General features: G+C 39.7%; 1 protein-coding gene across 4 annotated transcripts in view; it reads right to left on the minus strand.

Moving 5' to 3' along the window:
• CCDC25 (coiled-coil domain containing 25) overlaps positions 1-12,504 on the minus strand; it is a 67,642-nt gene that overhangs the window by 33,422 nt on the left and 21,716 nt on the right. For all 4 annotated transcript variants that reach the window (XM_079771763.1, XM_079771760.1, XM_079771761.1 and 1 more), the window contains exons 5-7: positions 9,214-9,289; positions 3,536-3,639; positions 3,118-3,320 (exon numbers count right to left, since the gene is read on the minus strand). In XM_079771763.1, the coding sequence (XP_079627889.1) occupies positions 3,118-3,320; positions 3,536-3,639; positions 9,214-9,289 (383 nt within the window). The remainder of the gene's footprint in view (positions 1-3,117; positions 3,321-3,535; positions 3,640-9,213; positions 9,290-12,504) is intronic.

A 12,504-nucleotide genomic window follows, 5' to 3' on the forward strand; every position in this document is an offset into this window, starting at 1 on the left:
AGGAGTAAAGCGCTTATTATCAAGAACAAAATGGAGCTCCAGGGGCTCCTGTTCTTTTCATCGGAGAAGGAAGGCAGCACCTTCTTTGCTCTTTGTTTTGCTCCATTCATTTCTGAGCAGAGAGCTGATGGATATGATCCCGACTAGAGCTCAAAGAACTTCCATCCACTTCTCCCCCGCCCCCCCGAAGTAGAAATTAAAAGTTTCCTGCCCTTCTTCTGCTCTTGTTCATAAAGTTAGAATGGAGTCCAGAGTCTAAATAATGGTTTTAAGATTGGAAAGAAGTTGGAATGTAGCTCTTCTGGATATTGGGCTAAGTACTTTTTCACTGAAACCATGTGGAAACACTGGGGATACTGCCTGGGATAATAATATTTTCTTGATTTTATCTGTGGAATCCCCTGAAGATTCAAATGTCAATTTCTTAAGCAATCACAGCAACTTGACATTCCTTAACAGATGGTCCAAATAAAAGAATCACCCAGTTGGTAAAATTCAATGGTATTTTCATTGTCAGAAAGCCAAGAGAAAGACTTTAAAATGAGAAAATTTTATAGTCAAAGCATTTGATCTCTTAGGTTGAAGAGTCAAAAGGCAGAAATTAAAGTGATGCCAGCACTACAAATGTATAAAAACAAATTATAAAACATCAAAAACTTAGAATTTGTTGCTGGAATTTCACAAAAGCTGCAGAATACAGCATGCAAACAGCAGCTCTGCACATGCCAAGCGAACCTTTGATATGTCACTGCTTCACATTCTTCTACCTTCTGCAGCATATGGAAGTCGTTTATGTGGCACATATTTATCAGAAATGAACACACCAACTATTTTTGGTTTTCTGAGGCCCAGGGTAATTTATTAAAATAAAAGCAGTAAGGCCCTGGTGGGAGTGGCTCAGTGGTTGAGCATCAACCTATGAACCAGGTCTCAGTTCGATTCCATGTCAGAGCACATGCCCAGGTTTCGGGCTCAATAACCCAGTAGGGGGCATGCAGGAGGCAGCCGATCAATGATTCTCTCTCATTACTGATGTTTCTATCTCTCTCCCCGTCTCCCATCCTCTCTGAAACCAATAAAAATATTTAAAAACAAACAAACCAAAAAACGAATAAACTACTCTACTAGTAAATCCCACAATCACTCAAAATTCCACATATTTTACCACACTGATGAGTTGATCACTTTTCTTCCACTCCTAACAGAAAGCAGACTTGCAATTCTAGGTAATATCAAATGTTTAAATCTAGCACTAGTCTGATTCATGTTAGCAAATATAACCCAGGATAACACTTGGGAATTCTATGAAGCTCCTCATTTTGTTTTAGCAGAATCCCCAACAGGAGCATGTGTGTATACGGATAACTAATAAGTTCCAGTACTTGGTCATAATACCGAATTCTGACCCAACAATCTTTCTAATAACCCAGGTATTCCAAAGAAACTGGGACATGGCAAGACAGCTCATTTTATAACCCAAGAGAATAACACATCAATACCTTTATATTTTTTCCCCTTTTTGGTACACTTAACACATGATATCTATGAATAACTGGGAAAATCTAGGAATTAGTCACAGAATTAATTTTCTTGCTATACATCTATATAGATTTAGTATGGTAGACAGAATAACGATCCTACTCCAAGATGTTCACATGCTAATCCCTAGAACCCATAAATATGTTACTTCATATGGTAAAAGGGACTATTCTGCAGATGTGATAAAGTTAAGGATCTTAGATGGGAGATTACCATAGATTATCTGGATGCGCCCAATGTCACCACATTGGAACTTGAAAGCAAAGAAGCTTGATCAAAGAGGGGACTATGGCTATGGAAGAAGGTCAGAGATGCAATGTTACTAACTTTGAAGATGGAAGAAGGGGCCACAAGCCAAGAAATGTGGGTGGTTCTAACAGCTGGAAAAGAAAACAGATTCTCCCCTAGAGCCCCAGAAAGGAACATAGCCCAGGCGACACCTGGATTTTAGCCCAGTAAGAACCACATCAAACTTCTAACATACAGAACTATAAAATAATAGATATAGGCTGTTTTAAACCACTAAATTTGTGGTAATCTGTTATAGTAGCAATAGAAAATTAATACAGTTAAGTATTCTTATAGCCTTATACACTAGAATTTCAGGATCCAAATTATATTTTTAACTACTATTTATTATTTAAAAATGTAGTGTTTTAATGCCCTGGCCAATGTGGTTCAGTTGGTTGGAGCGTTGTCCCATGCACCACAAGGTTGTCAGTTCAATTCCAATCAAGGCAATTACCCAGGTTGTGGGTTAGATCCCCGGTCAGTGTTTGTACAGGAGGCAACCGATCCATGTTTCTCTCTCTCTCAAGTTCAATAAAAAAAACACATTAAAAAAAAAAAAAGTAGTGTTTTGAAAAAGAAATTAAAGATACAGACAACAGTATGGTGATTACTAGAAAGGGGGCTGGGGGAAGTAGAAGAGGGTATGGGGAGGGTAAATGGTAATGGCAATAGACTTGACTTGAAGTGGTGAACACACAATATAATATACAGATGATGTATTACACAACTGTACAACTGAAACCTATATAATTTTATTAACCAATGTTACCCCATAAATTCAATAAAAAAGAAAAAAATGCAGTGTTTTGGAGCAGACCTCACTACATTAATTACTTTGAACTTTCAAAATGTAAAACACATAAAATGTACAAAAAAGGTATTAAAAACAACTTTTAAGAGTTACTAGCACTGGCCTTTAGAGCTAAGACAACTCTATTCAAATATCATAGCTAGTCAATGTTAAACACTTAATACAGCATCTTTTTTCCCCCCTGAAGATGTTTACAAACCAAACCTTGAGGATAACTTATTATGGTTTATTCAAAAATGAAATTAGCTATTTTATTTCATACACTCTCATATCCTGCCCTTATAAAAGGGTAATTCACTTGACCAACACAGTATAAATGTCTTTTTCTAATTCATTTAAAGCTCTGAGCTTGTTTTATATCACTTCCTCCACCGGCATATCATCCCCCCCCCCCCCCGCCCCCCATGGTATCATCCTGATTAAAATGACAGTGAAGAATCTTCAAGGTCAATACCAATACTATAGCTCCAACATACCTAAGTTCATCCATTTCCCTCTTCTTCTTCATCTCTTCCTTTTCTCTCCTTTTCATATCCTGAATTTGGGCTTTTTTCTCATTCCTTTCCTCCCGGTCTCTGCATTCCTTCTCTGCTGCTAGGTCTGGGAACCGCTCCGTTTTGGTCTTTTCTAATCGGTTCAAGATCTCATTTACTTTCTTCTCCACTGTCACAATTTTCACCTTTGAGGGAGACAGGGGAAAAATATTGAATCTTTATTATATGATTTCCCCCCAAGAATAGGGGAGAGGCTTTCCAGGGGCTCAGTCACCCAGCTTAATTTTCTTTAAAAAACATACATCATGCTGAGCCCTCAACAACAAAGATGTTAGACAGAAAAGATGATACCCCACTCAGTGGCGGGACTCCGCCTCCCTCAGTGGTGCAGAACACTTACATCCTTCTGCCTGTGAAAGCCTATCTGTCCCACGTCCATGTCAGCTGTTTTCTTCAGGTTAGACCACGGTGTATATACCACATTAACGTTGTTCATCTTGCAGCCTGCCAAGAGAGACTATCTTCAACATGCAGGCAGGATGACACTGAGCAAAGTGTTCCCTTACCCACTGGCAAATCACCATAATCCAATGAAGGAAAAAGCTTAGAATGAACAAGGCATCAAGTGTTTCAAACCACAAAACACCCACAAAAGGCAAATGATAAAGTTGACAAACACAGTTCAAGCAAAATTATGACAGTAGAAAGCAGGGTCCATGGGTTTGCTTTAGGGACTTCTGAGACTCCCTAAATTGAATGCAAAATTTACTATATACAGTTTTTAAAGAGAAAAGGTCCAAACAGATTTGCTCAGATTCTCAGAGGAGTCCTTGATCCAATAAAAGATAAGCAGCAAGATAAAGCAAAAAGCCATAGCCTGGGATTCAAGAGACCGGCACTCTATCCTGGCCCTACAACAAACCAGCTGTGCTACCTTGGGAAGTCTGCACAGCTCTCGGAATCTCATCTGAAACATGAGGTCACTGGACTAGTGTAGTAACATTTTTGTTTTTGTTTCTTTTAGCAGCGGAACCTCTTTTACCAAAGAAACATATCCAAGTAATTAAAGCAGAGATGCTCTGGATGAAAGAGATGCCAGGTTCCCTCCTGTTTATTCCTCCTCCGCCCTTACCACCTCTACCTCACGTTTCCCCTCTACGCCAACAGCCTTAGGCAGCTCAAAGAATCACAGGTTAGCCCTAGCTGGTTTGGCTCAGTGGACAGAGCATCGGTCCTCAGACTGAAGGATCGGGATCCGATTCCGGTCAGTGGCATGTACCTCGGTTGCAGGCTCAATCCTGGTTGGGGTGCATGTGGGAGGCAACCAATCGATGTGTCTCTTTCACATCGATGTTTCTCTCTGTCTCTCCCCCTCCCTTTCACTCTTTCTAAAATATCAATGGAAAAATATCCTCGGGTGAGGATTAACAACAACAAAAATTATAAGTTCAATCGTTGGTCCAACGCTCTTTAAGGCCCTTCAAAATTAGATGGCAATATATTTCAGTTTATTAAATCACCACATACATTGGAGAAATCTGTGACCACCACCATACTTTGCTTATGAAGTATTGCTGCCTGAAAATTTGTAATGCGATCCTATTCAACAGGAAGCACCAGACCAATCTAAATCATGGGATATTCTACAACTGGTCTCCACTCTAAAAGTATTAGTGCCCTAAAAGACAAAGAAGTGTCTCCAGATAAAAGGAGACTAGAGAGACACGACAAGTAAATATAACACATGATCCTGGATTAGAAAAATGCTATGAAGGGACAGTAGTGGAATACTAGGAAAACTTATATACAGATGGCATATGAGATAACAGTATTTGATCCATGTTAAATTTTCTTAATTGATCACTGTAATGCATTCACTTAAGAAAATGTCCTTATTTTGAGAACATAAATGACAGGTTATGATGCCACCAATTTCCTTCCATATTATTCAAATAAGAAAGTTAATCATAAGTGTGTCACAGAGAGAAAGCAAATAAATATGGAAAAATTGTTGAACCTAGGTGAAGAGTATATGAGAGCTGTATTTTTCTTGCAACTTTTCAGTATGTTGGAGTTTTTTTACAAAATAAAGTTTTAAAAAACTCCAATGAGCAAGGGGGATTCAAATATGGATTAGACAATGGATTCTGCCTTCCAGGACTAAAAGAGGGCAGGTAAGTACATAAATAAGTTCAATTAAAAGTAGAACTCATCGAATATAGGAAAGGGACAGGTAAAGTGGTAGAAGGAAAGGGACAGGTAGAAAGGGCACTAGTCACTCAAAGCTGGAGGAAGGGAAAGGCTCCATGAAAGAGGTTAGTATAGCTCAGAGGGTAAGATAGAAGACTTAAAGTCAGAGTGTCTGACTTCAAATTCATTCTCTACGTCTGATACCTTGGGTAAGTTCCTTTAATTCTCTTTCTGCTCTGCAGCCCCATCTATAAAATGACAATAATAATATCTAACTCAATAGGGCTGATAAATAAAATAATCTGTAAAGTTTTTACCACAGTGCCAGGCATATCATTAACATTCAATGTTAGCTATTACTACAACTACTATGTGGACCTTGAACCTCAGCTTGGATGTGGACTTGTGATGGTTGACAAGGAGGACAAAATTGAAAGCAGAGGGAATGATAAAATCATTTGCCACATAATGTTTCAGTTAACAACAAACTGCGTATGATGACTGTCCCATAAGATCATCATGGAGTTGAAAATGTCCTACTGACTAGTGGTGTATGGATGGCATCTGGAAGAAGACACTCAAGGGGTTCATCCACGACTGCCAAGGAGGAGGAGTTTGCAAAAATCAACAAGGCTGTGGTTGAGATGGCAATCAACTTTTACCTGAGTGTGGATAGGACAATTGAGGAGCTCCTAGAGGTGGTTCCTGAGGAATTGATTAATGAGGAGTTATTGGAACTGAACAGGAACACAGAGCTGAAGAAGAGGCAAGAAAACAGGAAACTTCAGGACAAGAAAAAAAGAAGAATCCGCAAGAAAATTCATAGTGGAGGAGATTTTAGCAGAAGCTTTTGCAGACCTCAACAAGATCCTTAAAAAGTTAGAAAACATGGACCCCCCACCCCCGACCGAAAGGTTTTCATTAATAGAGAAGAATATTTATGGTGCGTTATTTGTTTGCAAGCCATTCTGATGGGAAAAAAAACAAAACAAAACCAAGGAAAACACCAGGGACCTGTTTCTGAAGAGTGACACCTCCTCAAGAAGAGCCTCAGGCAGCTCCTTCAGGAGGTGTCCCCGGAAGAGGCATTGTTATCACAGGAGATGACAGCACCTTCCAGTGGGACAGGACGTGGTGGCGGTGGAAGACAGTGATATTGATGATCCTGACCCTGTGGAGCCTAGGATCATGTGTATATTAGTGTCTTCATTTTTTTAAAAAATATATTTTATTGATTTTTTACAGAGAGGAAGAGAGAGGGATAGAGAGTTAGAAACATCGATGAGAGAGAAACATCGATCAGCTGCCTCTTGCACACCCCCTACTGGGGATGTGCCCGCAACCAAGGTACATGCCCTTGACCGGAATCGAACCTGGGACCCTTGAGTCCGCAGGCCGATGCTCTATCCACTGAGCCAAACTGGTTTCGGCAGTGTCTTCATTTTTAACAAAAAAGTTTAAAAGGTAAAATAGAAATTTTTAATAAATTATAAATAGAAAAAAGCTTATAGATTAAGGTTATAAAGAAAATATTTTTGTACAACTGTACAAATGTGTGTTTCAAGCTCTTACTACAAAGAATCAAAAAGTTAAAAAATTTTAACGTTTATAAAGTTAAAAAGTTACAGTAAGCTAAGGCTACACTGAAGAAAAATATTTTTAAATAAAAGTAGGGTAGCATAAGTATATAGTATTTATAAAAGCTACAATAGTATACAGGAATATTCTAGGCCTTCACTCACCACTAGGCCTTCACATTCACTCACTCAATGATTCACTCAGAGCAACTTCCAGTCCTGAAAGTTACATTCATGGTAAGCGCCCCATACAGGTGTACCATTTTTTATCTTTTATACCACATTTTTAATTGTACCTTTTCTATGTTTAGACACACAGATACTTATGATTGTGCTACAGTATTTACTACATGAACATGTTGTACAGATTTGTAGCCTAGCAGCAATAGGCCACATGTGTAGTAGGCTATACTATCTAGGTTTACATAAGTTCACTGTATGATGTTTGTACAATGACAAAATTGCCTAGTGATGCATTTCTCAGAACACATGTCCATCATTAAATGACACATGACTGTATAAGCAAATGTAGAAAAACAGCAAATACTTGGTTTGGCTGGAGGGGAAAAGGAATTATGTAGTCAGATCAAAGATGCTTAATGCCAGCTTAAGAAGTCTGGACTTAATTGTATAGACAAGGTGAGGGTGTCATGAAGTATCTAAGCTTTTAGAAAGTTTAATCTGGCAAGAGAGTATAAGATGAATATAAAACAGGCTGACCAGACTCTATGAATACAAACAAGTTTAACCCCAAGTCCCTGGATTCTGAGTGCTGAAGGTGGTCAACCACGGAGGAAAATATTTTAACTACTCAGTGACACAAATAGAGAGTACTAGGCAAAGCTCACAGCAAAGAAAATCTCCTTCACTCTTCAGCATCCTCTGCTATTGACTCACAAGAGTGAAGCTTAGTTAGGCCCAGCTCCTTTTTCTGCTAAGTGAGCTGTCGCTGTGGAAGGCTGAAGAAGAGAGAAGAATTCTATGTCATGACTCTTCTCTATTTCTGTTTTCTCTAAAACTAGTAATCTATAGAAATTAAGAAAAAAGAGGCTGGGCCAAGAATAAAGAGTCCAAAGCTCTTTTAATAAAGTCACATCTGCCAGCCAGGGGCATGGAAATGGGACAAGAACATGTGAAAGGGTTGCAACAAACAAGAAAAGAGAATATAAGTTTTAGTTTGTATTATTTTTATGTCAATAAAATAGACAAGCACCAGCCCAATATTACAGGCCCTACCTGAAACATTTATCACCAATTCTCAACTCTCTCTGCACATGAGAATCACCTGGAGAGCATATCAAGCATACCAATACTCACAGATTGCCCCAGACCAGTGGTCGGCAAACTCTTTAGTCAACAGAGCCAAATATCAACAGTACAACGATTGAAATTTCTTTTGAGAGCCAAATTTTTTAAACTTAAACTTCTTCTAATGCCACTTCTTCAAAATAGACTCGCCCAGGCCGTGGTATTTCGTGGAAGAGCCACACTCAAGGGGCCAAAGAGCCGCATGTGGCTCGCGAGCCGCAGTTTGCCGACCACGGCCCCAGACCAATTAAATAAGATTCTTTGGGGGATAAACAACTGATTTGATACCTTCACAATTTACAGGGAGAACAAAATAAGGGGAGAAGGTAAGAAGGAAAAGCAGGAGTGATTTGGACACTTGAGTTCTAGTATCTAATGGCAAATAGTGGAAATAAAGACATCAAACAACATAAAAATAAAGCCATGAGAGACATTTCTTGCTTAGCTATTAACATATTCTGATTTCTGAAAATCTCTCTACAAATAAGCTTAAAGGTAGGCAAGTATAGACAACTTACTATTCAAGGTAAGAAAAACAAGCCTGGCCAGCATGGCTCAGTGGTTGAGTGTAGACCTATGAACCAGGAGGTCACAGTTTGATTCCCGGTCAGGGGACATGCCCGGGGTGTGGGCGTGCAGGAGGCAGCTGATCAATGATTCTATCTCATCATTGATGTTTCTCTCTCTCTCTCCCTCTCCTTTCCTCTCTAAAATTAAAAAAAAAAAAATATATATATATATATATATATATATATATATGAAAAGAAAAATAAGGTAAAAGAATTGAGATAGGGTCATAAACATTAGAGGGGTGGGGAGATTACTTTTTAGTTCTTTGATAGGTATCAGAAATGCCATCTTAAAGAACAAAACAGGGCAAAGGCATATTACATGGCAGTCCTTTCACTCAAGGCAAAGTCAGGAATATTTTCTCTAAAATGTAATCCATTTCAGACACAGGGAAATCATTGCTAATTCTGAAAGCACCTCGAGGAAAACTGACCTTGAATGCTATTGGCCTTCACAAGATGAGCACAGTCCATCAATACTTCCTTGGGAATGTCTTCTATGTTCTCCCCCTGAAACACAAAAATAAACCAAATGTTCTACTACGTTGTTACTGATGGATACTCGAGCACTCACTGGGCTTTGCTGACTTACCAGGAACAATTTTATTAAAAGCAGAGGCTCTTCAACTGTATTTCAGAACATTGAAAACTGAAGCCTGTTACAGGAATGTTTATTTAAACTGAGAGAAGGCAGCGATATAGAAAGTACTGATACATGATAAGTAAAAAATACAAACACAGGGTATGAAAGAAAACTACCAAAATATTAACTAACTATGTCTGAGTAATTTCTCTCTCTTTCTTCTTCTCATTCTTACCTCTAGAAACGTTGTGGGGAAATGCTGTCTATTTTTGACAACTGGGTGTCTTCTTAGCTGAGGTCCCTACAACGTTCCTCTCAAAGAGACACCTTATAGTTTTGGATCTCAAACATCTAGTAGGTCATCTATCCTCAGCCTTAATCAGGAAGCAACCTCTTGGTGTGTTAAATAAAACCACTCACTATAAGGAAGAAATAATATGGATTCTCTTCTCTACAGATAATGTATCAAAGTCAAAGCTGAATAAGCAAAGCCATTTCAGAAGAAGAAAAATATTTCAGAGGCAAGAGTAAATGGAAATCAGCCCAGTATTGACTCCTAGTAGGCATGGGATTACAGAAGCAGTTCTGTCTGGGAATGAAATGTTCTACCTACATAAATACTTGAGATAAATTAAGTGTATTCCATTATGTTTCTACACATTTTCTTTATATTAAATGTTTTAAACGGGAATCTCTCAAATATATAAATTTTGACACAAAACCGAGTGATTTAAGTGTGTCACTACTTTAGTGATGTATCTCATCCTGTGCAATTCCCTGACCACACAGAGGATTCAGAGGCTTCTACAATATCCCTTCAGGGGCTTCTACAATACACAGGAGATGATGGACCCTGTGCTAAATAAATCAAAAATAAAATAAAAACAATAGCTACCAGTTTCTGAGTACCCACCACATGCCAGGTATTACGTAGTCATACAAAATGGATAGTATTACCCTCATTTTACCAATGAAGAAAATGAAGCTTAGTGAGGTTAAGTGGGCCATATATCTAGTTTAGTGACAGAACTGAGAGATAAACCCAGAACTAGAACAATGTTCTAAGAATTGGCCCAGAATATGGTGCTTATGGAGTTCTTGTGGAAACATTAGTTTCTTGGCTTTGATGTCAGGCTATATCCTTGATGTCAGGATATTTCCCTTCTTTCTACCTGTGGCTGTCACTATTCCTGGAGCAATCTCCACTTCTGTCTTGCAACTTCTACTATAATATGAGCAGAAAAACAAACCTCACTCAACTTAGCATTATTCATAAAGTCAGAGCAAACAAATTGAGTGGAGAGTGTAAGGTACTCTTAAGATATAAAGATCAGAATTTTAACTGTGGGCTTTGTGCCATCTATGTTAACATGATAAGAAACCTCTAGATAAGAGATTTTTCTATGGGTTTCTAAAAATAAAAGAAGCCTAGGAAAGAGCACAGCTGAATATCTATGATCTTCAAGGTTTGGGTTGAATTCAACTGAATTCAGTAAAATAAATAAATAAATAAATAAATAATGCCTACAGTGCTTAGCATGTGCCAGGCATTATTTTAAGTCAGTGGTTGGCAAACTCATTAGTCAACAGAGCCAAATATCAACAGTACAACGATTGAAATTTCTTTTGAGAGCCAAAAACCGACTTCTGCGCATGGACCACGAAGTTTCAATCGCACTGTACGTGCGTGCCTGCACGTGGTATTTTGTGGAAGAGCCACACTCGAGGGGCCAAAGAGCCGCATGTGGCTCGCGAGCCGCAGTTTGCCAACCACTGTTCTAAGTGCTTTCAGATAGACAAGCTCATTTAATCTTCACAATCCTATCTATACTAATAAAAGGGCAATATGCTAATTAGACCGAGAGACCGGACATCTTCCTACGTCCGACTTCCTTCCGGACAAAGCCACAGTGGTGGGGGCCGAGGCAGAGACGGTTAGGGGCGATCGGGCCAGTAGGGGAGGGCAGTTGGAGGCCATGAGGCCGGCAGGGGAGCAGTTAGGCAGCGATCAAGCCAGTAGGCAGGAAAGTGGTTAGGAGCCAGCGGTCCCGGATTGCGAGAGGGATGTCCGACTGCCAGTTTAGGCCCCATTCCGCATGGGGCCTAAACCGGTAGTCAGACATCCCCTGAGGGGTCCCGGATTGGAAAGGGTGCAGGCCAGGCTGAGGGACCGTCCCCCCTGTGCATGAATTTCATGCACCAGGCCTCTAGTCCTATATAATAAAAGGGCAATATGCAAATAGACCAAACAGTGAAACGACCGGTTGCTATGACATGCACTGACCACCAGGGGGCAGACGCTCAACGCAGGAGCTGCCCCCTGGTGGTCAGTGTGCTCCCACAGGGGGAGCGCCACTCAGCCATAAGCCCAGAAGCCAGGTTCACTGCTAGCAAGCACAGAAGCGGTGGTGGGAGCCTCTCCCACCTCCACAGCAGCACTAAGGATGTCCGACTGCCTAAGCCATCAGTTGGACATTCCCTGAGGGCTTCTGGACTGCGAGAGGGCACAGGCTGGGCTGAGGGACCTCCCGCCCCCAACGAAGTGCAAAAATCTCATGCACCAGGCCTCTAGTGACCCAATAAAATAGGTATTGTTAGCTCCCTTTTACAGATGATGAAATGAGCACAGTTAAATAATTTATTCAGAGACACAGCAATAAGCAGAGATAGGATTCAAACCTAGAGTCTGAGCTCGGAACCACTTAGTCCTATTGCATCTCCAACACTTACTTGGTACCTACTAGGTACAAAGGTCTATGTCATTTACTGCAGGAGATCAACCAGGTAAGAGTTTCTGAAAGAGCACATATTTTTATTGAGCACAATATGTGCTTCTAAACAAAAATAACGTTAAAACTTCTATTCAAACAAGTAAAAACTGGTGCTAATGCAAACTTGGGATAACCACCATTATTTCCACTTTTGAACACAGCAGAACCCAAAGGAAAAACTTTCATGTGAACCAAAAGGAAACTTGGTAACACCACACTCTATTTTTTTCTAAACTTAAAATAGTTCCAAAATGGCAAGAAGTGGCCTAGGAGAATTCAGAATTTTGTTCCAGCACAGAGTTCACAATCTTCCTCTTTTCCTTTACAATACAGTTTTCAAAAACAGCAGTATAAGTAAAGATGGGGTACAA

The sequence above is a fragment of the Cnephaeus nilssonii genome (assembly GCF_951640355.1).
Source record: "Cnephaeus nilssonii genome assembly, chromosome: 5".
Lineage (NCBI taxonomy): Eukaryota > Metazoa > Chordata > Mammalia > Chiroptera > Vespertilionidae > Cnephaeus > Cnephaeus nilssonii.